This window comes from Centrocercus urophasianus, unplaced genomic scaffold (genome assembly GCF_019232065.1).
Source record: "Centrocercus urophasianus isolate 14NV4802_14NV808 unplaced genomic scaffold, USGS_Curo_1.0 seq_22, whole genome shotgun sequence".
NCBI lineage: Eukaryota > Metazoa > Chordata > Aves > Galliformes > Phasianidae > Centrocercus > Centrocercus urophasianus.
Genome location: NW_024884778.1, coordinates 14743095 through 14769222, shown reverse-complemented (window position 1 = coordinate 14769222; position 26128 = coordinate 14743095). Strand labels below are relative to the sequence as shown.

The 26128-nt window shown below is 43.0% G+C and overlaps 2 protein-coding genes across 6 annotated transcripts; both read left to right on the top strand.

The window, feature by feature from the left end:
* The first annotated feature begins 199 nt into the window (after positions 1–199).
* Positions 200–11573, top strand: LOC122162872 (CCHC-type zinc finger nucleic acid binding protein). 5 transcript variants are annotated; one of them, XM_042823591.1, is made up of 5 exons: positions 200–631; positions 9261–9380; positions 9644–9739; positions 9921–10122; positions 10586–11573. In XM_042823591.1, the coding sequence occupies exons 2-5, from the start codon at positions 9278–9280 to the stop codon at positions 10701–10703; spliced, it is 519 nt and encodes a 172-aa protein (XP_042679525.1). In that variant the 5' UTR covers positions 200–631; positions 9261–9277; the 3' UTR covers positions 10704–11573. The 5 variants fall into 5 exon arrangements, with proteins under 5 accessions (XP_042679525.1, XP_042679529.1, XP_042679528.1 ...); XM_042823595.1 differs by lacking the exon at positions 200–631 and adding an exon at positions 2469–2574 and having other exon boundaries at positions 9647–9739; positions 9924–10122; XM_042823594.1 differs by lacking the exon at positions 200–631 and adding an exon at positions 2469–2574 and having other exon boundaries at positions 9647–9739.
* Positions 11574–12495: 922 nt separating this feature from the next.
* Positions 12496–24625, top strand: ISY1 (ISY1 splicing factor homolog). The gene is made up of 11 exons (XM_042823386.1): positions 12496–12571; positions 12694–12716; positions 13514–13565; positions 14820–14885; positions 15595–15637; positions 15800–15912; positions 16607–16724; positions 17264–17386; positions 21146–21261; positions 22266–22352; positions 23858–24625. Exons 1-11 carry the CDS (start codon positions 12569–12571, stop codon positions 23963–23965), a joined length of 852 nt encoding a protein of 283 aa, XP_042679320.1. The 5' UTR covers positions 12496–12568; the 3' UTR covers positions 23966–24625.
* Positions 24626–26128: the final 1503 nt, after the last annotated feature.

Sequence of the window (26128 nt, the reverse complement as noted above, 5' to 3'; positions counted from 1 at the left end):
TGTTTCTCTTTTGAATACTTACAATTCCTAATGATTATTTTAGGTATCTTTGGCTTTGAAAAATCCCTCGTGCAAAATGAAGTAATATTTACTTTAAAAATAAAAATACACAGCTGAGAAGCAATGGCAACTGCTCAGCAACAAAAACAGTTTTCCATCACCGTGTCCAACTATTTGGAGAAAAACAATGCAAGAACACTGGTTTCAAGAAGTGATTTAAAATGATTTGGCTCTTTATCCAACACTTCTAAGAACTGCCTGCATTAAGAAAGATATATTGCTGAAACAGCGGATTTACCATCAACTATTACTGCACTTGAGCTCCTCTGAACACTGTTTTTGAGTTGTTGTTGAGGTTTGGAATTTTTGGACGGAGCTAACACAATGGCGGATTCTTGAGCTAACATAAACTTTTCTTTGTACCTAAGAAAACTGAAGACTGCATTTCTAACTTCTTTGCTGTCTACTTTGTTTTCTATAGGAAATACTGACTGCACCAGAGAAAAGCTGTCATGCTTTTCTCTTTTGTTGTTGAACTGCAAGACTATCCTTGCCTAAATATGAAAGAGAAACCTGCAAAACAAGAATTGCAAGCTTCACTGAGATATAACAAGCCAAATTAATTCTTGAGGTAAGTACACAAAACAAATGCTGTTAGAAGACACTTCTCTATCAGGGGAAGATTTCATTAATTATAGTGAAGAATAGCTTAAAATAGTTTATACTGTAAGATCACTGGATTTGTATTTGAGGCAGTACACTTACAGTGGATAATCATTTGTTTTGTCACCAGCAGTAACTCTTGAGTAATACATTTTCACTTGCAGTTGTTCCCTACTTTCAGGTCAGTTCAGGGAGAGTCCATTATATGATTTCAAGCTGCTCCAAATAAAGCAAACAGTTTTGATTTCTTCAAGGGAATTTACTGACTATATCAATCACAAAACTCTGTATGACATTAAGCCTGTAGATTACTACTCATGTTAAGCGTGAGGTTTCCTGACCTCACAGACAGTAGTAGAAGTACAACTAGCAGAACACTGGAAAAAGTTAGAAAAGTTATTACAATTGTTTTGTCAATCTAAAATTCTTGAGTCATAGAAGCATAGTAATGGATTCCTATCGTAAAGACGATATAGAATATAGAAGCCATATTCTATTTTGAAAAAATTAATAAGCTAATAAGAAAAATTGGAGAATGTATGATTTTCTTTCTGCATTCTTTCTCATCGTGGATTTTTATTTATTCGTTTAGCTGACATATCGTAACACACAAAAACACAGCCCAGGAAACACAAATAAAACGAAGCGATGTAAAGGCCACGCAAAGAAGAGGACACACGTTGTCCTTCCCATTGGCACAAAGCTAACCGTAGTGCTGTAAGAGGGAAGGCACACAGCTGGAGGTGAGGGGCTCCGAGCTTCGTGCCCTCGCTCAGCGCAGTGCCCATCTCAGCTCCGTGAGAGCTGCCGTGCAGGCTGGAGCCTTTCGGCAGGCACCCGAGCGGGGCGTTTTCAATACGCACACCGAGGAGCTGTGGATAACGCTGCGTCGTGCCCTTGCACCCCACGGGATGTTCAGACTGAAGCGGGTTTGGTGCAATACTTTGTTGCTGATTACGTGCATCTGAGTGAATTCGTTTTAGTAATTCAGTGCTTAAAAAGAAAATCCCTCTCGTATCTTTCGGTTATAATGTGGGAAACCACCACGGTCCCGTTAGCCGCCGGTGGCAGCTCAGCCCCGTGCGCCGCGTCCACCATTTCGTCGCTGCCTGCAGCTCCGCGCCCGCTGCCCCGTCAAGATGGCGGCCGCCGCCCCGCGCGTTCCCCGCCTCGACCCCGTTCCTCTCAGCCCCAGGCCCCGCTTCCAAGACGTGGAACGGAGCGCCCGCCGGAGGGCGGGGGGAGCGCGCGGGAGCAGGCAGGGGGCCGAGGCAGCTCCGCGCGGGCACGGCAGCGGGCGGGCCGGGGACGTCCGAGCGTGGTGCGAGACTCCCCGAGGCGCGGCCCGGTCCCGCCGTCGGTTTTTGCCGCATCACTGGGCGGCGCGGTGCCGCCTCCGGTATGGGGGAAGGGAGAGGCGAGCAGAGGAAACCGGAGCTGCTTAGGCGATGAGTCACAGTGCGAAGGACAGGGAGGGGCAGGGCGGTGCCGTAGCGCCCGCCAGCATCCCGACTGCGCCGCGCCATCCTGCAGCGCACCGGGAGCTCCCGCCAAAGCCGCCCTCCCGGCTCTGCCTCCCAGCACGCAGCCGAGCGCACGGAGGTGCCAGGCGGGGGGGGGAGGGCGGCTCTTCCCGCCTTCCGGCAGCGATGATTGGTTGTTTACGTTCTCAACTCTGATTGGCCATCCGGAAAAACGTTTTCACTCATTGGCTGAGAGGTGGACTCGAGCGAGCCGTGTGCAGAGTTGTAGGGACGGGCGGGGCCATCTAGGGGAGAGCGCGCTGGGCCGTGTGCAAGCCGCGTGTGGCGCAGCCAGAAGGGATCCGGGAGCGGCGGGTACGGCCGGCAGCCAGCGGGGCCTAGCGACGTGCGGGCGCGCTTCTGCCGCAGCGGGGTTCGGAGTCTGCAGGTAACCGCCATGCAGGGCGGGAGGGCCGGGCGCCGGGCCGGGAGCGGGAGATGGCGGCGGGATGATGGCGCTGGCGCACTCCGGCCTAGCGCGCGGGAAAGCGGAGCCGGCCGGGTTCGGGGCGGGGAGCGGGGCCGGAGGGCGCCGGGAGGGCGCGGGGCGCAGCGGGACGGCCGAGAGCTGGCGGTGAGTCGGGCGCGGGCGGGTTGCGGGGGGCGCCGGGGAGCCCGCACCGCTCTGGGGGATGGGAGGCCCGGCCGGGCGGGGGCCGTCCCGTGTCGTTCTCCGCGCGGTGGCGGCCTCCTTCGGGGTGCGGTTCGGCGGTTCGGCGCTGCTCTGGGGCGGGCGGCAGAGCGGGCACCGCGTGGCGGGGGCAGGGCGGGCGGTGCGGGCTGGGAACGGCGCCGCGCGGCGGGGAAACGCGGGTAGAGCGAGCCCCGGGGCCGGCGGGACGTGGGTGGAATAAAAGCGTTCTGGTTTTTCTTTCTATTTTTTTTTCTTTTTTTTTTTTTTTCTTTTCTTTTTTTAACGATTTCTGTCTTTTTAAATCTCTCCCGAAGCCCGCTCCGCCGGGACGGACGGGGCACGCTGGCGGAGGTAGTGCGGCCTCGGCCCGACGCACCACGTGGCTCCCCACGTGCTGGGCCTCCGCGGGCTGAGGGTCGAGGTGTTGCAACTGTGGGTCTCCGACCACGGGCGCGGACGGTGGCCTGCTGCACATCCAAGTGCGACCTGTAAATGGATAGGAAAAATAGTCTGACATCTGCAGAGCACCAACCAGAGGAGATGCTTTTTTTTTTTTTTTCTTTTTTAAGTTCCTGTCAGACTTAGTTTTCAAGTAACCGCTGTTACTCATTTAGTATCCAGAGCGGTCATAAGGCGTTATTAAATGTAATAGTATGTTCTGCTTTACTTTCAGCACTTAATTAGATCCCTTCACTACACAGCATTAGAGTTGCCTGCTCTGTGATTTCTTCCTCAGTGCAGAATGGTGTAGAGAGCCATCCTGTGCCCGTTCTCCAAGTGGTTCCATGAGTTTGCCAGGGCTGCATAACAGCTGTGTTAGTTCCATGCCTCACCTCCCTTGGGTTTTTTCCCGTTAACTCATTTCATTAATATGATATTTGCACATTACTGACATTGCTCACTTTTCCTAAGTTTGAAACTTGGTCCGAATAGCAATAACAATTAAAAGGGAAAGAAGAGAGATACATATTTGGCAAATTCCGTGTCATAGCCATACAACTGGCTAGTAGAGATAGGAAGAGCTCCGCTTTCAGCTTCTGCAGGTTTGCTTGAACTTTCAAGCTGCTTCCTTTGGAAATGAAGTATTGTTATTTGGTGCCCAGAATACTTAGTTTTGTATCTTTCCTAGTAACAATAAAACCTGGAGGCTGAGGCACTGCTAAATGCCTTATCATGTTTTCAGGTTACAGGTGGGGAAGTTCAACTAAACATACACTGAGGAGTTTCCATGGCAGTACTGTCTCTTGAATTCTGGAATTCCCAAACATTTTTCTTAAGGAAATAAAACTGTCCGTAGGTAGTTATTATTTTAAATGAGTAATATTTTAACTACTCCACTGGAACTGAATGCTAGTACTTTGTTAGTATTGCTTTATATTTATTGATCTTGTGAAAAAGCAGAGGTCTGCTGCTGTTGCACAGGGTTTTTAACATTTCAAGTGGGCTCTGGCTGACGTATCCCATTTGAGTATGGCATGGTGCGCGGGTCACCAGCAGCCTGCATGGAAATGGGTGGGTTCTAACAGTGTTTGCCAAAAAGATTTCCAGTATATGGGGGTTAGTGGTTTCTCTCTAGTCTGTCCGTTTTAGTGAAGTCCTATTAATATCAGATGTGATGCTTGTAGATCAGAGGGAGCATTTGGTGAGTATAATGGCTATAATTGCCTCTGGTACATTCAGTTTAAACTGTTAGCCAGCTGTTGAATTCTGAGGAGCTGCTAGCATTTAGAGGAATCTTGAGTAATACATGTCACCTGTAATTGCAACAGTTGTCTGCTGCTCCAAAGCAGTTATGTTGCTCTCGGTATGTTCCTTCCTGTTTTAGTCCATCCCTTCTGTAAACCAGTGTTTGTACAGAAAGGACTGCTCATTCATTTCTAAGGGACATTACAGTACTGGGCAGGAGTTGCTGTTCAGTGTTCATGGCTTTTCGTACTATGAAATGTGATGTGAAGTGCATGTAGAGTACAGAGGAGGTATTAACAGGCAATGCTTAAATAAGTACATGTTAAATTGTTTTCATGAAGGCTCCCTAAAGTAGGCAAAGGGGAACATGTGTTTAGAGTGGGAGACTATAGGTCTGTGGGCCTGATCTTTTCTCCTTAGTATTTTCACACATTACAGCTCTCTTGCCATTATGTGGAACAGAGCAGGGTTTGGCAAAGAAAAATACATTATTGCTGCCTCTCTTAAACAAAACCTGCACTGTTTTTTTCTGTGTGGCAAAAGGTAGTATCAAAAGGTGGAACTTCTGCTACCTGTTGCGTTGCTCGGGGTTGTTCTGAACAAATTCTAGCTTCAGCTTGTCAACTGATTTTGGAGGTTGCAGTCATATGTCTTTCAGATAACTGGAATAAGTGTTCAGTACTGGAGTATTGCCAGAAATGCTTTGCTTCCCTAATTGGAACAAGGTTAGGTTAGTGGGAAATTTAGCTTCCTCATTACCAGAGGAGCTCAAGTTAGTTTTACTTTGATATGTTACAGCAGACTCTAGGTGCTGCCTGAGAAAGTAGAAGCCATAGAATAAGGAACATCACAGAGGAGCTCAGTGGTAGTTCTTTCCATTTTCTGGTGTAGTTGGGCTACTGACTCAAACTGGGAAATTTGAGTATGTTTGTGAAGACTGGATAGTAAGTGTTGTAACTGAAAAACCACAGAAGAATGTCCATACTGCATTTCAACAGAAGCGTCTTGAGTTCATCGTGTCAAAGTTTGGTGCTAAGGCTGCAGTCAGAAGAGTCAAATCTGACATAGGAAACGATTGTGATAATGCAGCTTTAAATCTGTGAGCTGCTCAGCTCTTTAACTTCAGTAGTAGGGTGGTCATCCAGAACCAAGTCTAATGTAAATGGGATTCACTGAATAGTGAACAAGGTGATAACTTCAGCTTCAGACTGCAGTTGAGGGTGTCTGTACAGTGAGCTCTGGTAAACGTCTGCCTTCTCTCCTTTGTAGGGAGATGTTATTTGAGGCAACTTCATTTGTCGCCTTTGAAGTTCTGGAATTTTAACTGAGCCACTGTCTCATCAGAACTGTCTTGCAGAATTTGACCAGGTTTGGATAAGCAAGATGAGCCTGTAGTTCTTCACTTCATTTTTCCTGTGTAGACTCTGGTGAGGTGAAAGGGGGGTAAAATTTTTCTGGAATGTAAGTAAATGGGGGGGGAGTTGACTTGTGTAACAAGAGTTAAAGAAATCATTGGTAGATGAGACTGAGTGAAAACAACATGAGCTAACTGCCTTGGTGCAGAAGGCTCATGGAAAATGGCCTTGGTAGATAGAAGGAACTGCTGAGAAGTAATCTGTGAAGACTCCATGAAGAAGTAGTGACTAATAGAGGAGCACTTGTGTGGTTTTCTAACTTTATTTTTTGTCTTGTAAGTAACTGAATCATGAAGCTGTGTCCAAACTGCTTGGAGGGTATCCATTTAAGGACTTGTCTTCTGAACTGGCCTTTTCTGGATACTGTTCATAAAAAGTGTCTGGCTTAATTGGAAAGCTAAATTCTTCTTAAAATGTTTATGTAGTTGATGAACTTTGCCCTGTTTCTTAGAGCACGGGGTGAATTAAAACTAGTATCAGTTAAATCCACCTCTAGCAGGTGAACTTGCATTCAGTTTCAGATCTTCAAGAACAGAGCAAACATTGAGCATTAAATACTGGTGAGGAGAGGAAGTCCAGGCAAACTGCTTGGTGCTTTCATGTGTTTAAAGTATCCGAGGATGCAGTAGTACGCTTCGTAATTGTTGATTGCAGCTGTGACCTTCAGAGATGTCAGAGTTCAGGGAAAAAAGCAGGCCTTTGAAGAGTAAGGTTGCGAGGTGAATCTGTCTTGTTCAAGCTGTGCAAACACTGTTGTTTGTCTTTCTCTGGATTTCTCACTCAGTTTGCCTTATCTTATTTGGCCTTTTTGATAAATAGCGGAAGAAAAGAGTTTTTCTCTTCGAGTCTTTAAAAAGTTAGGTTCAGATGTAAAAGTACATCTCAAATTGCTCTGGAGCAGTGAGTACTGTGCTGTTTTGCACCTTGTGCTCACAGTTACTGGTAAAGGAGATGTGGGCTGACAGCATATCCTATTTGAGAAACTTCCACCGTGTTTCTGAAGGAGATCTAGTTCACTTATAGAACATTTCTCTTACTGCACATCACCTTGACTGGTTTGATATGCAGGTAACTGTTGGGGATACTTCCTCATTGCTTCATGTTGAAGTGTCAGATGTATGGTTTGAATGAGACCCTGGGAGTTACTGCTTCAATCAATAGGCATGTATTCCTGTTCAGTTCAAACCGTTGCAAACTGAGCCAGGAGTTTGTCGTGATACACAAATTGGAGGCTCCATCTTGTGCCTCTTGAAATGAAAAGCAGCATCAAGTATTGAGGGGCCTGAGATCAGCTCCTGCAGCTGGCTTTGCCTGTGTTTTCTGCTGTGTCAACATGGTTGCTATGAAAGCGAGCATAAACAGTGGCACAGAGTACCAGCTGCTGCCACCATTACAGAGAGCTCTTCACCTTTGGGTGTCCTAATAAGTTTGATACTTTGAACAGTGCGATGGACCAGTGAATACCTGCTAGCATGTGAAATGACTTAGTTTATTGTATCTTAGGCACTCATACAGCCAGCTTTATTCTTAACATTTGTGTCCTGCAGAATTTCATTTTTGAACAGCAGCTGGAAGATGTGGGATTACAGAAGTAGCATATGAAACTTCTCTCATATTTTAAATTCTCCTGCTTTTACTGTGGTGGGAGAGACAGATGGTCACTGGTAGAAGGTGATTGAAGAGGAAGGAAGTGTTCTGAGAAAGGAGTGGCTAAGCCACTGTAATCCATTCTACATTCAAGTACCTTAAAAATAACTGAATAAAAATTGATGTTCATATCTTAAATCATAGAATCACTAAGGTTGGAAAAGACCCACAGGATCACCCAGTCCAACCATAAATGGATATGGTAGATCTCCATGCTGGAGTGCTAGTTCTGGTTCCTACTTGAGATCATGTGTTCTTGCTGCTTCTATAAGGACTTCTTCAGGATGCTGTGTATTCATGTTCCTGGTGGTTTGGGACCTTGAACCGTTGTTTTTTAAGTACTGGTGCTTCTGGTCATAATACTAAAATGTCACTTCTTTCTTAAAAGTGTCCCTGTGGGAACATACAGATAATATTCCTGTTGTTCTGGTATTAAACTTGATTTAAAAATAGTTTCCGTAACATGGATAAACTAGAAAAATCAGTCTGGAGATGAGATAGCCTAATGGAAGTAGAATTATTAGTGGTAAGAGTAAGGAATTGGGTGAGGCCTAAGGAGCATTCAGGCAGTTTGAGACTTCATGAAAGCAAAGCTTAATATGCAAATTTCTAAATCAGTGTACTTCAAACTTAATATTTAACTGAAGCCTAATCTAACTTGTTCTTTTGCATCTAGTTCTAGTAGTGTTGCTTTATGTTACACCTTAGGGGGGGAGGTAAAAGTACAGTGATTGCAATCTGTGTAACCTGCCCCATCCTGACTGTGTTCTGTGGTCTGTAGCAGACTGACTTTCCTGCTCAATGAACCACCTTCCTCCATTCCCCAATATGGGCAAAAGTGCTTTGTACTGTCATGGACAGGCATGCCTATCTGATGTTTCCCTAGCATTCTAAGGATGTTTTCCAAGTTAGCCTTGTAGATATCTGGCCAGTGTCTGATGTCTCTTAAGGAGCCAGACTTCTTAAACATTTTCTTTTGTGTAAACTAGGGAGTGAAGAGTGAAGTATGAACCCTGAACTGTGAGATACTATATTGAAATACATGGAGAAATGGTGGTTCTTCGGGTCAGGTGTAACTGCTCTTTCAGTAGTGGAAGCACTGCAGTCTTTCATACAACTGCATTGTGGCTTGTTCTTACAGGGTGTGTCTAGTATGTATTATATAGAATATATGTATATCTATGTAGAATTGATTAGTGAATAAACTCTGAGTAGCTGCCATCCACCCATTCCCGTGAGAAATGTAACGACTACCAGGAAGAAATAATTCATAGATAGAAGTATCTGGCTTTTGAGCTTACCTGAGTGATAAGGAAGAGGTAGTTGCTTAAAAGAGAGAGCAAAGACAGTGCTGTTAAAGCAGTAGTGAAGAAATGCACTTTTACCCATTTTTAAGCATTTTGTAAACATTCAGAGTGAAGACTGGCTACAAAAACTGATGAAAGGAAGGGCTGTCTAGTTCACCGTGGTTTGAGCTGTTAGGAACTCCAAGCTGAAATGACATACTGGCTATTATCATGGCTTTAATACTATTGCATGGGTACTGCACAAGAAAATTCAAGTCATAAGTTCTGCTTTGTTTCCAATTCCTATGCTAGAAGGACATGAAACCTCTAAGTTTCTTACTTTAATGTTTAGTTGGGGGAAGATGTTCTAAAAATGTGATTTGTTCTTGTTCTTTTTCCTCCTCAGGCAGCTGATCTGCAACCATGAGCAGCAACGAATGCTTCAAGTGCGGACGCACTGGCCACTGGGCCCGGGAGTGCCCAACTGGGATTGGCCGTGGTCGTGGGATGAGAAGCCGCGGCAGAGGTAACTTGGCTGGGTTTTCTGTTCATTGTACAGTGAGATCTCCAGCTGGCTGCTTTGAGTAGTGTGTAAAATAGCCTCTGGTCTGTCAAGAAGTAATACCGAATTTGTTAATGAAGTTACCTGGTTCTCAACCCTATAATTTTTTTTCCACTGTTTCTGAGACTAGACCTAATTTGTCTTTAGTTCAGGTGGCAGAGTCCTTGATTAACTTTTAGAGATGAAGAACATTCTTAAGTATTTTTTCTCTTGTTACTCATATCAAGCAGGCTTCCAGTTCATGTCTTCATCTCTCCCGGACATCTGTTACCGCTGTGGTGAGTCTGGCCATCTTGCCAAGGACTGTGATCTTCAGGAGGATGGTAAGTATCAATAAATATTCTTTCTCTTCAGTTACGTGGAGAGAGGCCTGTGGTTGAAGAGAAGGATGTTGTATGCTCATCATAATTAGTTGGAACAGACAAAAGTCCTTCATTAAGAGCATGCTACCCTTCACTTAACCAAGGTTTTATAGTCTTGTTTGGTATGTTTTTCTTATTGTGGAAGCCTGCTATAACTGCGGTAGAGGTGGCCATATTGCGAAGGACTGCAAGGAGCCGAAGAGGGAGAGAGAGCAGTGCTGCTACAACTGTGGCAAACCTGGCCACCTGGCTCGTGACTGTGACCATGCAGACGAGCAGAAATGCTACTCTTGTGGAGAATTTGGACACATTCAAAAAGACTGCACCAAAGTGAAATGCTATAGGTAAGAGCTGAGAGAACAGGTAAAAGCGTGAACTGTACCCAAAGTGATAGATGCATTCTTTGTCTTACTTTGATGGGGAAGTTAAGCTTCAAACCTTGAGCGTAGCTTACTTTCAAAAATGGCTATCTACTGATACTTAAAACTGAGAGCTGTTAAATCAGTTTGAAAAGCTGGCTTCAAAATCCTGTTTGTTCTGTGAGCACGGAACACAGCTGCAGGTCTTCTAGTTTGCAGTGATGACTGAGTTGATCAGTTGGGGAATGATTCTTTGCTATTGTTAAAGACAGTAATAGTCCTCATATCTAAGAATGTCTGAGAAGCAGAAGTCTTGAGTGCAGGTCTGGCATCACATGCATCTTCAGTAGATAATGCACTTGACAGAGTGGGTTTGCTTTTCTGTGCAACTGATGAATGGTTTCATTAAAAGTCTTCTTTGTTTCTGTTTTGTTTACCCCCTCCCCAGGTGTGGTGAAACTGGCCATGTAGCCATCAACTGCAGCAAGACCAGTGAAGTCAACTGCTATCGCTGCGGCGAGTCAGGGCACCTTGCACGGGAATGCACAATTGAAGCTACAGCCTAATTATTTTCCTTTGTCGCCCCTCCTTTTTCTGATTGATGGTTGTATTATTTTTCTCTGAATCCTCTTCACTGGCCAAAGGTTGGCAGATAGAGGCTACTCCCAGGCCAGTGAGCTTTACTTGCCGTGTAAAAGGAGGAAAGGGGTGGAAAAATCAACTTTCTGCATTTAACTACAAAAATGTTTATGTTTAGTTTGGTAGAGGTGTTATGTATAATGCTTTGTTAAAGAACCCCCTTTCCGTGCCACTGGTGAATAGGGATTGATGAGTGGGAAGAGTTGAGTCAGACCAGCAAACCCTCTCTGGGTTACATGGAAGTGATCCTATGCAGGAGAAAAGAAATTCTGGAAGTGTCTGAACTTCCTCATAACTTTAATTTTATTACAATGGCCTTGGATTGTCTGACCTCAGTAGCTGTTAACACCAAGTAATATCTGTATCAGGCCCTACATAGAGCATATAGCTGAGTGGGAGTAAATAAACAAGATGCACATGCCTGTTGATGGCCACGAGAGAGAGAGAAATCAGGAATAAACTTTAAAATACCAGTAATTCAGTCAGTGAATGTCCATGTTGGAGAAACAGAACGCAATGGGAAGCTTTTGAATAAATACTTCAAAGTAAATCTGAAACCCAGACATCAGTGCTCATAGCATATACAATTTGGAGCTATTCAGGAGTTGCAAATAAATGCATTTTCACAGAAATCAAGATGTTATTTTTGTATACTATATCACTTAGACAACTGAGTTTCATTTGCTTGTAATCAGTTTTTAAAGTAAGATGGTAAAAGCAATTGAAGTCCTAGAACATAGAAAATGTAATTTTAAACTATCAATAAAGCTGGAGGAGGAAGGGGAGTTTGGCTAAAATTCTTTGTTTATTTTTGGTTTTCATGTACACAGTGCAAAATAACATATTAAAAAGGGGTATGTGGAGGTGTAAAAAGTTTAGTTTGGACTTCTCTTTTGTTCTGCCTTACATCGAGTTTCTGTCCTGTAGCATCAGACTGTAAATACGCAGTCCTTGTTCCAGGCTGCTGAGCTGCCTGAGGATTACCTGCTCTGTGGGGGCTCGGGCTTCTTGCTTTGCTGGTGTGGATAAAGCATTTCTTTCATTATGACTTTGTTGAAGACACATCATGTTCTAGATGTGATCTGGAGTAGTTCCATGGTGTGCTGTGATACTTTGGCCTTAAGCTATCAGCACACAAACTAGTTAAAAGGCCAAGAAGTGCAAGTACATGCTGTTTTCATACTTTGTTCTATAACATAACTCGTTTCTGAAGCTACACGTGAAGAGCTGGCAGCAAGCACACGAAGGGTTTTCCACGTGATGTGAATGCAGGCAGTTGTTGACTGCTCAGTGGCTGACTAAGGGGGCGCTGGGGCCGCGCTGCTGTCTTCAGCTTGGGAACGCGAAGGAAAACCAGCTTCCAGATGCCTGGGCGCTGCCCTGACGGCGAGTGGCAGCCTGTAGCGTAAGGAGGCAGCAAGCAGTGGGAGTGCTGGTGTTTGGAGCTGGTACAGCGGGCTGTGGGTGCTTTTGTGTGGGCGCTGCCGTTTGAAGCTGTGGGTCGTGTTGGGTGAATGGAGGTGTCCTCAATCTGTGGCAAATGGCGCGGAGCCCTGGGCGCGGCGGCGGCCGGCGCGGCAAGCTTGTCTTCTCCGGGCTGCGCATGCGCAGTTAGGCGGTGCGGCGCTGACGGAGCGGGCCGCCGAGCGGGGTGCGCACGCGCACGAGAGCGAGGCGCCGAGTAGAGGACTTTGCCGCTGTGCAACGCGCTGAGGCGAAGTTCCGCTTCCGGGGTTACGGTGCGGCGCTTCCGGGTCCCGCCTGAGGGGTTGGCGAGAGATCGGCTGCAGCCATGGTGAGTGCGGGGCCTCGGCGCCGTTGTTGTCCTTAGCGTGGCGCTCGGGGCTGCTCCGGGAGGATGGGAAGTGAGGAGCGGCCAGGCGCCGTCGGAAATAACGCGTTTGTTTTCCATTACAGGCTCGGAACGCGGAGAAAGCCATGTGAGTACGGCTGGGGATGGGGCCGGCAGGCCGTGTGCTCGCTGCTCCGCGGCGGTGTCCTGTCGCCGTGCGCTGCCCGCATCCAGACACCCGCTGTGAGGCACTGCCGCTCCGACAGCGTTTGTCAGCGCCTTGCTGCGCGTGTCGCGCGGTTTGACGGCGCCGAACCGAATGGTGCGGTACCGCGTGCTGCCAGCAGCTCTGTTCCTTGACGGCTCCTTGATGGAACGCGTGGAACCGGTCAGATGCCGAGTCCGGTTATGCATTTAAAGGAAGGGTGTAAATTGCTCTCGGTTGTTTTGTGCTCGTTCACGTAACGACTGAATACCTTATAAACGAATGTAACTGTGTATTAAAAAGGTGGGGCCTGTGTAATCTGCTCCGGTGTGAGAGACTCAAAGTAGTCGTGCCAATAAACTCGGCTACAAACTGCTGCATTCCTCACTGAAGCTTTTCTCGTCTTGATTTTTGTGTTTTGTTTACCTTTGATGCTTATAACTTATTGACACCCTTTGGTATTAAAACTTTAACATGCTGAAATATGCTAAATAGAAAAATCAGTTCATTTCTTGCTAGAGTTTGTGTTTACCAAATAAGTTAACGCCTGAGGTTTTCTAGAGTTGAAACAGTTGCTGCTGAGAAGAGCTAGTAAATGGATGTGTAAGCCTTGCTTTTCTACAAACTGTATTAAGTCCATAACAAAAAGCCGCAGCAGAGCTTGCTACTGTTGGAGTTTAGTTGTGTAGAAGTAAATTTTGCTTCCTTTGTTGTTTTTTTTTTATTATTATTATTTTTAGGACAGCCTTGGCAAGGTTTCGTCAAGCTCAGCTTGAAGAAGGAAAAGTTAAGGTATGATGTGAAACAGTCAAAAAGCCTTATGGCTTTGTTAGCTCTGAGTGGCATGCAAGCTGTGTACATAACTGGGACAGCTTCAGAACATCCATATGCTGGACGAAGGCATCGTATAGGAGTTAGATGTTCATATATGGGAAGGGTTCAAGTAGAAACTGTGTTTCACTGTGTGACCAGAGAAAAAAAGTTAATAAAATTTTCTTAAACAACCTGGTTTGAAGGTTGTGTATATGTATGTTTGAGAGGTACGTTGGCTGGGCTGATAACAGCAGGGAAAGATTGGGCATCGTTTATGTTTATGTAATATTTTAGGAAGAAGAATATCGAGTCGTTTAAAAAGCTGTAGTGGCATTTAGCTGCAGGCCGTGTGCTGGGCAGAAAATGATCTTTTGAGATTTATCTTCTGCAACTGCTTACAGAGGTTGATGTGCATACGCTTATTTTTACACTTATTTTTACTGATTGTAATCATAGGGTTTGCTTGGATATTTTCCCAGAAAAGGTTGAAAAGTCCTTCTGGTCTTCCTGTTTGTTGGTATAACAATAATCTTGAAACAGGACCTTCAGAATCATTCTGAACTTGAGGCTTGCATATGACCCAACATTGGCATGTTACTAAACCAACACGTGATGTCTGCAGCTGACATAACTGCCTGATGTTTAAGGGTAAACTTGTGGAAGCACTGTAGGGAAAGGGTCAAAATGCTTGCATGCAGCATTCTGCAAATAAGATGAAATATTACCTTGTGCATGCAAGTCAGTGGACTGTGATGATTAGGAAAATCATTATTTTGGATGAAGAATAGTGGGGAGAAGGTAAAATGAAGTTATGCTGGAGAAAAGTTACAGCATTTAGATTGTAGCAGTTAAGAAAGAAAGGCCTGAAATTAATTGCTGCTTGGAAACCAGTGTTTTTTGTTTAGATGGCAGTATGCTAAAAATGATGTGGATTGCAGCTGTCTTAAATGAAGCATTGTTTTTGTAGAATGGTATTGTGGGGTGATACGAAGAAACAGGTGACAAGTTTTGCTGTGAATAACATTAAATTAAGTATATTGTAATGTTCTTGATGGTTTGTTTTGGTAGGTCTGTAAATAGTCATTTTTTCTACTTATAAAAAGTTGGTGGGAACAGAAGTTACCAGCAGGAGGCTGGTAGCATAGTTTGGGACTGAGAGGTAATGTTTGTGTGGAATGCTGTGAGTGTATTGCTAGATTAAAGCTTTGCTGAGTGTGGCTTTTTATCAAACAGGAGCGAAGACCTTTCCTTGCATCAGAGTGTAATGAATTGCCAAAAGCTGAGAAGTGGAGACGGCAGGTAATGAGAAACCATAGATTTTTTTATTTCTGTAAGCAGGCTGTCTGAAACTGAAGAGCCAAGTGTTCCAGACTTCCTGAGTATACAGGCAGTTAAATCACAGAATGTTTTACCCTGGAATATGGTATCATTCACCACGCTTGTCCAGAGCTGGTTCAGCCACGTTTAACTACCTAGGACCATATCCAATGCAGTTTTTAATATCTTATGGGATTGGGATTTCACAGCTTGTTCTGGGCCCCCGTGCAAGTGATTGAATACCTTCTTAATGAAGGTTGGATGGACATTCTTACCCACTGGCAAATCCTATATTGGCTGCTCCTTGTCACCACCTGGGTCTTTCACTTCCTTGGGAGCCCCTTCTGGGAGGATTTGCTCCATAACCCTTTGGTCAGGCTGACCAGCCTGTCAGACAGTCCTTCAGTCCTTTCTGCCCTTCTTTGCCTGGAAAGTCAAAGGTGAAGTTGCTGGAAATATTTATTAGGAATTTGGTTATGACTGCTGCTGTAAAATAGTCCCATGTAGTTTAAGCCTCTGAGGTACTACATTTGTCTGAATAAAATGTTGATATTTGAAATTGTTAAGCTCAGATCTACTTTCTGGATCAAAACAACTTCTAGAAGGATCTTACCACGTTTTCTAGTTGGTTGGGGGTGGATTTTTTTTTTCCTTTATGGAGAAATTCACTTCTGTGTTCTTGTTTAACTAGATCATTGGGGAAATTTCCAAGAAAGTGGCACAGATTCAAAATGGTAAGTTTTTCTAATAAAATTTTGTTTGAACCTGTAGTCCTACTCTGTTAGAGTAGAAGTAATGGTATTCCATGTGAGCTATGTGCTTAGAGTTGGATTAATTCTGGTGTTCTGGAGCTTCTTGTAAACTGCTTAATTTATTGTCTCTTTTCCCTCTGACAGCTGGATTAGGTGAATTCAGAATTCGGGACCTGAACGATGAAATAAACAAACTTCTGAGGGAAAAGGGGCACTGGGAAGTCCGAATAAGGGAGCTGGGAGGTCCTGATTATGCTGTAAGTGTAGACTGTTTTGTACTGTGTGGTTCTTCCAAGTGACTAATAAGAAAAATTTTGTGTTCAATGTTTATTATTTGTCCAATGTTTACTAGAGAAGAATTTAATTCAGTCCCTAAATATTCTTTCTAGCATGATCTGACATACTTGTTTCCATGATGAGCAAATTTGACTTTGCTTTTGAAACACTACTTTAAGCAGTGTTACCCTTCTGTTAAAAGTTCGCAGCAATGTTCTGATTTGACCCAGCAGTAGGCCTTGTTTTTTCTGCTTTATACCTCATTAGTGTGTAGAAAGATTTTAACTTGGGTCACCTCGTTACTGCTAAAAACAAAATAATGAGACTCTCACTTTCCAGAGCACTGAAGGTGTGTTAATTGTCAGACACACTGGTGCTTATTTGTGGGATAGCAAAATACACTGGCGCAGAGAATAAAAGAGCTTTACATGTTTTGTCAAGGTGAATCAGGTATGGGCCCTTCGTGGTTTACAGTGTTGTTTTAGCTGTGTGATGTCTGGTAAAAGTAGATGGTATATAAAAATGAGCTATGAGGGCGCAGTACTTGTTCTCTATCAGTTCAAACCACCCTACGTCTGTTTTCTCAATCCTTTATCTCCTTAAGATGCCCAGGAAAAAGCAGGAAATACAAATGGAAGAGGAATAAAACGAAACAACTAATTGTTTATTTTTCAGAGAATCGGACCGAGGATGTTAGATCATGAGGGGAAAGAAGTTCCAGGAAACAGAGGTTACAAATACTTCGGAGCTGCAAAGGATTTGCCAGGAGTTAGAGAGCTTTTTGAGAAGGAGCGTAAGTAAATATCAGTTCTTTCTGAGTACAAATCTACATAGCAGTAGCTGTTGATGACAGTGTCTACTGTAGTACTCAGAAAATGCTAGTAACTGTATCTTGTTAGAAATGAGTGAGAATTGCTTGGCAGGCCTGCTGAATCACATCTTTCTTATTTGCCATCTGAAAAAATAAAATAAAATTATGGGGGGTGCGAAATTTTCTGCAGGAATTTACGACAATTTTCTAGTTCATTTTGTATGCTAATACTGGTCACTGTGGGGACTTGAGGATAGGGAAGGAAAAAAATAATAATAGAAAGAAGACAGGGTTGCCAGAGACTGGAAAGTATGTGGTAAGAAGTATCAATCTTTGTTCAGACAGGTTTTTTTGCAGGATGGAATAAAATACCAGTGCTTCTGATACTGTCACTAGTTCAAGTGATCCACTGGTTGTTGGCTTAATGAGGTGGCTGTAATGACTGTAGGGTTGGTAAGATCCAGAAATGTATTGCAAACTATCAAGACTGACTTATTAGAAGGATGGTCATGTTCTTCCAGCCCTCCCACCACCCCGGAAAACTCGAGCAGAACTGATGAAGTCCATTGATGCAGAATACTATGGCTACAGGGATGAAGATGATGGTATCCTAGAGCCCCTGGAACAAGAACATGAGAAGAAAGGTGTGTGAGATTCAAAATCCAACATGAATAGTCATCGAGTTTTACTTGAAATAAGATGTGTAGACACTCGAGTATCCTTGCACCTCTAGTGTAGGCAGAAGTCACTCTTACCTCTTCTTGAAGTGACAGCATTTTTTACTTGTCCTGTATGTTACTTCATGGTGACATTCTCTAGTAGTACTGATTGTGGATCTAGCACCCTCTTTCCTGGGGAAACCTAATTCCAAACAGAGGTGTGCAGTTCTGAAACAGTTAACTTTTTTTCCTATCTTGTTAAATAACAAGATTTGACATTTCATGTCCCATGCTATCAGTCCCAACCAAATACATCTGACTGAGATGTACATTTTTTTTCCTACTGACTATAGTGTTTTGTAACTAAGCAGTGGTCTTGTCAAGTAACTTCTTTGATCCTTCTGCCTCCTCTAGTTCTCCCACTTGCAGCTGGCACAGTGATTCCAATCTTAGCAATACTCTGCTTTGCCCAAATCCAGCACATCTGTTAGTATCCATAAGTAATAGAAGGTGGGCTTCTCACCAGATGAGGGAAATTTTTGCAGGTATAAAAGGAGTCGAATACAGCAGAAATAAGCTTTGGACTACCAGAAATACTTGCAAGTAATACTGGACTAGATAAACCTGATTTTAACCCAGCATGTCAGTTCCCATGAAAAGCAATGAAGGAATTGGGCCTTAAATTTGCAGGAGATTTCTTGTATACATTTTAATCCTGTTCAGGTTTGGCTGATTTGGCTTTGGGGAAATAAGTAGGTATGAAAGTAAACACTGGACTGGATACCCAGGGGAGATGGGGGACTGTATGCAGTAGTGTTTGAGTTCATTCTTAGCCTCCTGTTGTGGCTAATGCTATTCTTAAACCAGAGTTGGTTTTTTTTTATGTAATTGCTGATAGAATCTTTTTTGTATAATTGCTGATAGAGTTTGGTTCGTTGATTTTCTTATTTTTGTTTCTTTTCCTCTTGTGGAATCTGTATATAGTTATTTCTCAAAGATGTAATGGCTGCTAGGAGCTTATTAGGTAAGTGGTTTTTTGAAAACCAGAAGCAGCTGCCTTTGCTTTAGATCTGCAGCTAAGATAGCTAATGCTCTCTTGATTTTCTGCTAAAAAGAGAGAAAAGATTTCTTCTCCAGGCTGCTGAAATTTTTTTCACACCTCCTCCCTCGTTTCCCTGTGCAGGCTTAAGAGGTGTATTCTTATGTACACGTTCTTTTCTCTGTACCAACAGTTTCATATATTTTGATCATCTTTGTTCAATGACGTTTAGTCAGGTTTTGACTGATACTGAGTGTTATGTTTTGTGTGATTCAAAGTCTTTTTGAACATTAAATCAGACCAAGAAGGAAAGTTGGGGAATTCTGAAGTTCAGATTTCTTTTCTCCCTGTGGGTAATTGTGTTTGGCTGTCTGATCTCATCTGTCATGAAGATATCAGTGACTGTTGCATAAGGCATTTCTGGGCCTTTCATCTTTATATCTGTTAGTGGGTTTTTAAATTATTTTTTTTAACAATTCATTATTTAAGCTAAATCTCTGCCTTTTCATGCTTACACGTGTAAAAGATTAGATTGCAGGAGAGACATCTATGAAGTTGAGAGTTTACCTCCCTGTCTTGTGAAAATTGACTGTACAGTGTTTTACATTTCAGCTAGTTACTTATCTCTATTGTGTTCTTCCTCCTTTAGCTGTTAGGCTTTCTTAAAGTCCTCTGGAAACCCTGAAATCTAGATGGCCTATGTTATTTCTTCACAGAGTTGTCAGCTCTTGGAATTTCAACATGCTTGTGGTGTTTTCTTTTTCCTTTGAAACACAAACTTACTCAATAGATGACATTTATTCATATGCCTGCCAACATACTGTCCAGCTTTGTTCTACTGACTTGCCCAGTAAAGACAGGATTAGGAGTTGAGTTTTTGGAACCCTCTTTAAAATCTGGCTCTGTTTGCCATCTTCTGGTATTTGTGTGGCTTTAAGGAAGACAGTGCAGCTCTATGAAGAGCTTAGCTGTTTTGTAAATAGTTCTTCTAGTGACTTCTAGTTCTTCTGGTGAACGGTCAGCCATCCTGGCAATTTGTTACTACTTCCTTCCTGTTTGTTTTATAATGCCTTCTACTGAAGCTTCAACTGTAGGCAAATCCTCACTTCTTCTACAGTTAGAGGGAAGAGAAGTTTAAACAAAACTGCAGAAAGCAACTTGTTAAAGGATTATACACTGAGTAACTGTTGTCAATACCTGGTGGCTCTTGGTGTGGTCGTCCTTTTGTTATACACTGCCCTTTTCAGTGGCAAGGTCTTTGTAGTATCATGTACTTCAGTTTGTGCCTTACTGCTTGCATTTACAGGACAGGGAGGAGGTGGACCAAAGAAATGCTCCCCTTACCAGTGTCTCGCACCATGTCTTGGAACCTTAACCCAGATGAACAGTAGTTGGCTTGTGGACAGTTGGTACCAGAGGAAGGGAAGCTGTGTGTTGCAGCACTCCCAGCAGGGTGTCCCACCCTGTGGTCATCTTGCATATCCTGCTAATTGCAGACAGTAGAGGTAACCCACCTGCATTCATGCAGTTATTTAGGAAAATTTATGCAGATCTTTATTTAAGAATTATTTAAGAGTGTAGCTATTTAAGAAAATATTCTGTGATTGTGCCACTTGAAATAGTAAGGGTAGAGATTCTAGGAGAACCAATGCATGAAAATGAAGGAAGAAGGGAGAAAAATCTTCCGAAGTGTCTTGGCTTGAGTTAATGTGGCTAACGTAACCTTGAATTTATTTTTCTGCACACATTGCAAGGAATGTCTCTCTTCTATGGTGCTATTAATACACATTGTCCACTTAGGGTTGCTTACTGCCTAAGTTCTTGTGACTTTCACCATGTGATCAGAAGAGTTAAGCTGTTGTTAAACAAAGTGCTGAAAAAAACTTCTTAACTTCTACAGCTTTTTTGTTATGAAAACCACACAGAACACAGGGATGTGATTTAGATTCTGCTTTCTTAGGGAGAGCATTTTAATGTTAACTCTTGGTGCCAAGGAGCTTGACTGCTGACTTCTGTAGCTATAGGCATTTCTGCTGCCTACTTGCATGAATCTTGCACCTCCCTAGGATTCTAAAGCACTGATGTGACCAATGTTACATGTGACCAATGAAGTTTTTTGTAAAAACTTGTATTATTAAAACTTGCATGAGTTTTTTTGCATAGTGAAGATAGAGCCACCTAACAGATCCTAGCTAGGAATGGGTTAGAATTTGGATCGTGCTACCAAATGACAGAAATGCATTATGAGAGAGAAGAAAGGGAATTATGTGGGTGATGACTTGTGATCATATTTAATTGACTGCACTGTAACCAGTATTCCTGTAGCCACTGACATTTACAGAACAGAGTCGCTTCGCATGCCTGCGTGACCCTGTGCTGTTCAGAAGGTCAGTTGTTTCTCCATGACACTTGGACTCTAACATATCTCCCAAATGAACACTGTTACAGCATAATAATTCTTTACATTTTGCTTAGACAACTCTTAACAAGGGTTACAGTAAAGGTGTGTTACTGATGCTGAGGATTTAACTGAGAAGTGTAAGTGTTGAAAAAGCTTTAGAAATAGGAGACAAGTCAAAGGAGCTCTAGCTGCAGTTGTTGGAGGGCTGCTGCACTGCTGTGGAGGAAACAGAGGTTAAAGCTGGAGCATACTGCTTTAAGTTACTCTCAAATACACTTGATACACATTTTCCTTTGCTAAACAGTTATAGCAGAAGCAGTGGAAAAGTGGAAGATGGAGAGAGAGGCAAGACTTGCGAGAGGTGATGAGGAGGAGGAGGAGGATGAGGAGGAAGCAAATATCTACGCTGTCGATGATGAGGTATGTGATGGCTAAGGGGATGTTACTTTTTTCTGTCTTCTGTGCTGCCTCCTTCAAAGAAGAGTTATTTCACTGCAAACCTTTCTGCTGTGCTGAATTCTGCCTAACTTCCTGTTCAGTTGTCCTGTTTAGTAATAGATGAGTATGTTTGGTTTAAGTTTAGAGAGTGATGAAAGCTGGTGGCTAAGAAAGGTGTTTTGCTAGAATGAAAAACAGCAAACAGCTTAGACCTTGTTATGACTACCTGTCATTTCCTGGACTGCTGGTATTTGTAACATTAACAGTGCAGTGTTGAGTCATGCTTCTAAGTACGATCTGCACAGGGTTTTTTCATACTTGAATTCTGATACAAGGTTTTGCTGATGGTGCAGTCATTGCTGTGACATGGTTTTGGTTCTTTATTTCCCCTGCACCCAAAGGTAGTAAAAAGCATTCCTAATGCTCTCTGAGTTTTGTGAAAGGGATATGGAGCCAGTTCCTACCTAAGTGGGTTTGTCTCTAGAATAACAAAGGTAGCCCGTAAGTTAAACCTGGTCATTGCTTCAGTGTCTTGTGTTGTTTGTATTGTCTCATGGTTCATAAGCCCAGCTCTCAGGTGTAAGAATGAAACAGTGCAGTTACACAGAAATGGAAAATGATATGTTATTTTTGAGACGTGGACTTTCTTCTTGATAGCTTAGCTCTTCTTTTGTTTATAGATGTGCTATGGCAGCCAGAGACATATGGAAAAGGGGGGATGGTGGCTTTATGTTCGTGTTACTTCCACAGAAGAGAAAAAACTGTATGAGGAACAAAAGCAGCAGTCCTGAAAATGTAAAACAGCATGAGATCCGAATGTGATGCTTGATACGTTCTGTTGTTGTTTGGTCCTATACACCTCCATCCTGCATTTGTGTATCCACATCCATTTTCTGTCTGGCTCCTTCTTGCAGAACTGTTTGACTTCTTCAGAAAGCAAACTTGATGTGGCTTCTTTTTTATTTATTTATTATTTTTTTTTTCAGTCTGATGAGGAAGGTGGCAAAGAAAAAGAAGGTGAAGAAGGCCAACAGAAATTTATTGCACATGTTCCAGTGCCGTCTCAACAGGAGGTAAGACATTAGAAAACTGAACTGCAGAGATATGCTCCTGTAATTTTATTCTGTATCTGTTCAGTGCTCTTGCAAATGCTATGAAATTGACCAGAAATAAGGTACCACTACTATATCCATCTTCATCAGAGAGTTGCCAAAAGTATCATAAGTGTTGCATAACACTACAACACATTCACACTTATAGAATCACAGAATTCTGGGAGAACTAGACCTGGATGTAGTACTCCAGGTCGGGTCTCATAAGAACAGCATAGAGGGGGAGAATAACTTCCCTTCTAACCACATTTCTTTTAATGCAACCCATGATATGACTGGTTTTCTGGGCTGCAAGAATATGTTGCCAGCTGCTGTTCAGTTTTCTGTCCACCAGTACTTAATGTCCTTTTCCACAGGACTACTCTCGCTCCCTTCATTGTCCAGCTTGCGTCATGCAGCCGATGTTTGTGTTGGAGATTGCCCTAACCCATGTGCAGGACCTTGCATTCAGCCTTATGAATTTCACATGGTTTGCACAGGCCTACCTCTCAATGCTGTCAGACCTGGATGGCATCTCATCCGGCACCACTCCACTTGGTGTTGATAGCAAACTTGCTGAGGTGCACTCAGTCATGGTTGCTTATGATCAGTTATTTATCAGTTATGATCAGGATAACCCTGGTTTCCCACTAAATCTTTACCGTGCTTTTCTGCTACTAGTCTAACTGTTTTTTTCAATTTAGCAATTAGTTCTAAATTGCAGTTTGCTCTCACTTACCAAAAATGATTTGGGTGGCTTGACTTTGAGTGGCAGTTATGGACTGAAATAGCTCTAGGATATATATTGCATTAACCATGACAGGTAGCTTGATATGTAACACAGTCAGGAACATTCTGGAGTTAGAAATGTGTTGGTAGGTATGCCTTGATGTCACTCAGATGGCTTGTGGTGTTTTACCACCTACTGTCATCTTGTTAGATCACAATGCTGTATTCTGCTGTGAAGTCATGATTCTGTACCTTCAGCAAAATATTTTTAATGGGTTGTCAAAACTGTGAAGAGAGAAACGCTGATTGAAAACATTGCTTTCTGACTGATGGTCTTCTCTAAATGAAGAGAGCGTAACAGACTGAAGACTGGTTTTGACTTAACCATTGATTTACATAGCAGTCTCTCCTAGTTAGGCAGTAGTGAATTCAGTCTTTTTTTGAAGTGTCAAATCATTCCATGCCTTACGCCTGTGGGATTTTGCATTCTGGATTCTGAGCTACAATTGCAGCTAACTTCCTCATAGAAAAGGGGAGGGGCAGAGATTTGAAATAAAGACATCCATTGTGTTGCTTGTTTTGACTGCCATGAACATTTGAATATTAAAGATGAAATTGCTGATTCATCTCTGTTCCACTAATTTATAGTAGCACAGGCCTCTGTCACTGCTTCTTTTGCATTTCTCTCTTAATAGCTGGGCATTCTTGGTTTCAGCATCTGAGTTAAGCTGAATGTTTTCATATTTTTATATTTGCAGATTGAGGAAGCTCTTGTACGGAGAAAGAAGATGGAGCTTCTTCAGAAGTATGCTAGTGAAACTCTGATGGCACAGAGTGAAGAAGCAAAAAGACTTCTAGGATTGTAACATTGCACGAGTATGTCCTGTAGTTCTATAATCTGTCCTAAAGCAACAGTTTCTTCTATTCCAGCAGAAAGTCCTGTGAATAGAAAGAGTAAGCTGTGATTAAGTTAGTGTTTTCTACAAAAGGGAAAACACCCTTTTTGTTTTATCTGCTAGGATGGCTTGATTTTGGTGCTGAGAAAGATCAAGCCTAGTTTAACTTGATCTCTGCATCTTCAGTAAACAGTCTTCAGTCCTTTCACTTTGTGCGTCTATGCAGTGGTGCCTCTTACAGGTAGAGCAGCAAGCCAAGTCACTTATAAGCAGTGAGAGAAATCTGACTGATGGTTCTGCCATTCTGTATCCTGACAGAAAGTGTACACGTTTTTCTCATGTTGAATTTAGCTGACCTGAGTCCAGAAGTAACTTCCTCTTTGATGCCTGGTTAGTTTACCAGAATAGCCTAGGACCTGTTTCAGAATGACTGGATGGGCAGATCTTATGATTGGCTTTGAAGGTGATTTGCTTCTTTATGTAAACATGTCTAAATTTGTTGCCATTTTTATGGTTTATAGCCATGTTTGTGTGAATTGCCTGAGTGCTGGATATTTCAGCAGCCATTGTAAATACTTGCATCTTTACAATACCTTGTTCAAATATTTTTAGTAAAATTTTTGTACAGAGTGATGTCTTGCTTCATTCTGGCTTAAGGATCATTTTCTCCTTAATCACCATGAAAGAATGGGATCATGAAGTCAGACATGCAGTGATTTGCAGTCGTGTGCCCCTGCTGCTCACAGCCTATGTGTAGTGGTAAGAGACAGCACAGTAGAGGACCTGCTTAGGGTCTTACAGTGACCCACGCTGTTGTATGGGTCTGAATGAAGGGAACTTCAAACTGTACAGCCAAGGAGCAGAAGTGCTATCTATGGAATATAGTGTTTAACAGCTAACCGTGCCAGGGAGCTCCAGAGTTACTAATTGCTTTTAATTTTGATTTCTGTTTTATTTCTATTTCTCATTTAGCTCTGTTGTTACAAAGCAGCAAGCTAGTAAGTTTCTGACTGATTTGGTGTGCTTTGAGTTGCACTGTGCATCTTTCTGACTCTGTTCTTTGGTTTTTGCTGCCCCTTGAGTAACGGTTTCTGGTCTCGTTTTTATAAAGTTAGTGCACTTGATCTGCAGGCTGTTTGTACTGCTGTGGAAGACATTTTTTCCCAGAGTTTCTTCCCTGAAATGTCTGGCCACCAAAGATGAAACAACAGGCTCCTCCTGTGTTGGCTCAGTCCCATGGACTGGCAGTACTGGATCACAGCAGTGTACTTCACCTATGGGATTGTTCAGTGTGTGCAAGCTGCCCAGCACTAAGCCACTGAGCTCCTGGAGCTTACTATGTCGGCAGGCAGCCTGTTAAGTCCTTACCATTGGTCAACAAACCACAGTATGACAAAAAGGGGAACCTTTGTAGGTTCCCTACCTGGTGTAGGGAACCTGCTTTGGCAGGGGGGTTGGACTCGATGATCTCTGGAGGTCCCTTCCAACCCCTACAGTTCTGTGATTCTCTGAAATATAAAATAAAAAGCAAACTGGAACTGCCTAATGGGCTTGCCAAAAGGGCAGTTAAAGCTCGCTTGTAAACAGCCCCTTTGCAATCATGCTTCTAGTAGGCTGTATTTTTTTGTTGTTCAGTACAATGACTTTTTCTTCTGGTGGAATAGTTGTAAGAAAAATGCAAAACTTGTTATGCTCTGCAGATAACCAAGCTAGACTTAGCAGGGAATAAACCCACTAGATTTTATGGCCTGCTGTGGTTTGGGAGTTTATGCACACCTGTGGTTGATTCTTCTGTCACCATAAGCATGAAAGAAAAAGGACAGAAAGATTTGGGACAAAGTAATGAGAAGTGGCATAAAAATGAATATTCAGGAAGAATGAGGAAAAGTTTAAAACAAGATAGTAATTGTATTCATGTTCGAAAGAGTAGCTGACAGCTCTGAGCAAGACCAATGTAATGAGACAGAAGTTGTTGAAGCAAATGCTTATTTCCACCTGACCAACACAGAAATGGAATATATATATAAAAACGCAGTGTGGAGCTGTGCAGTGCAAGCTGCCAAACACTGCAGCACTGCATGAGGAATGTTCTTCAGCATATCTGAACCAACAAATTGTGCCGTAGTCATTTCT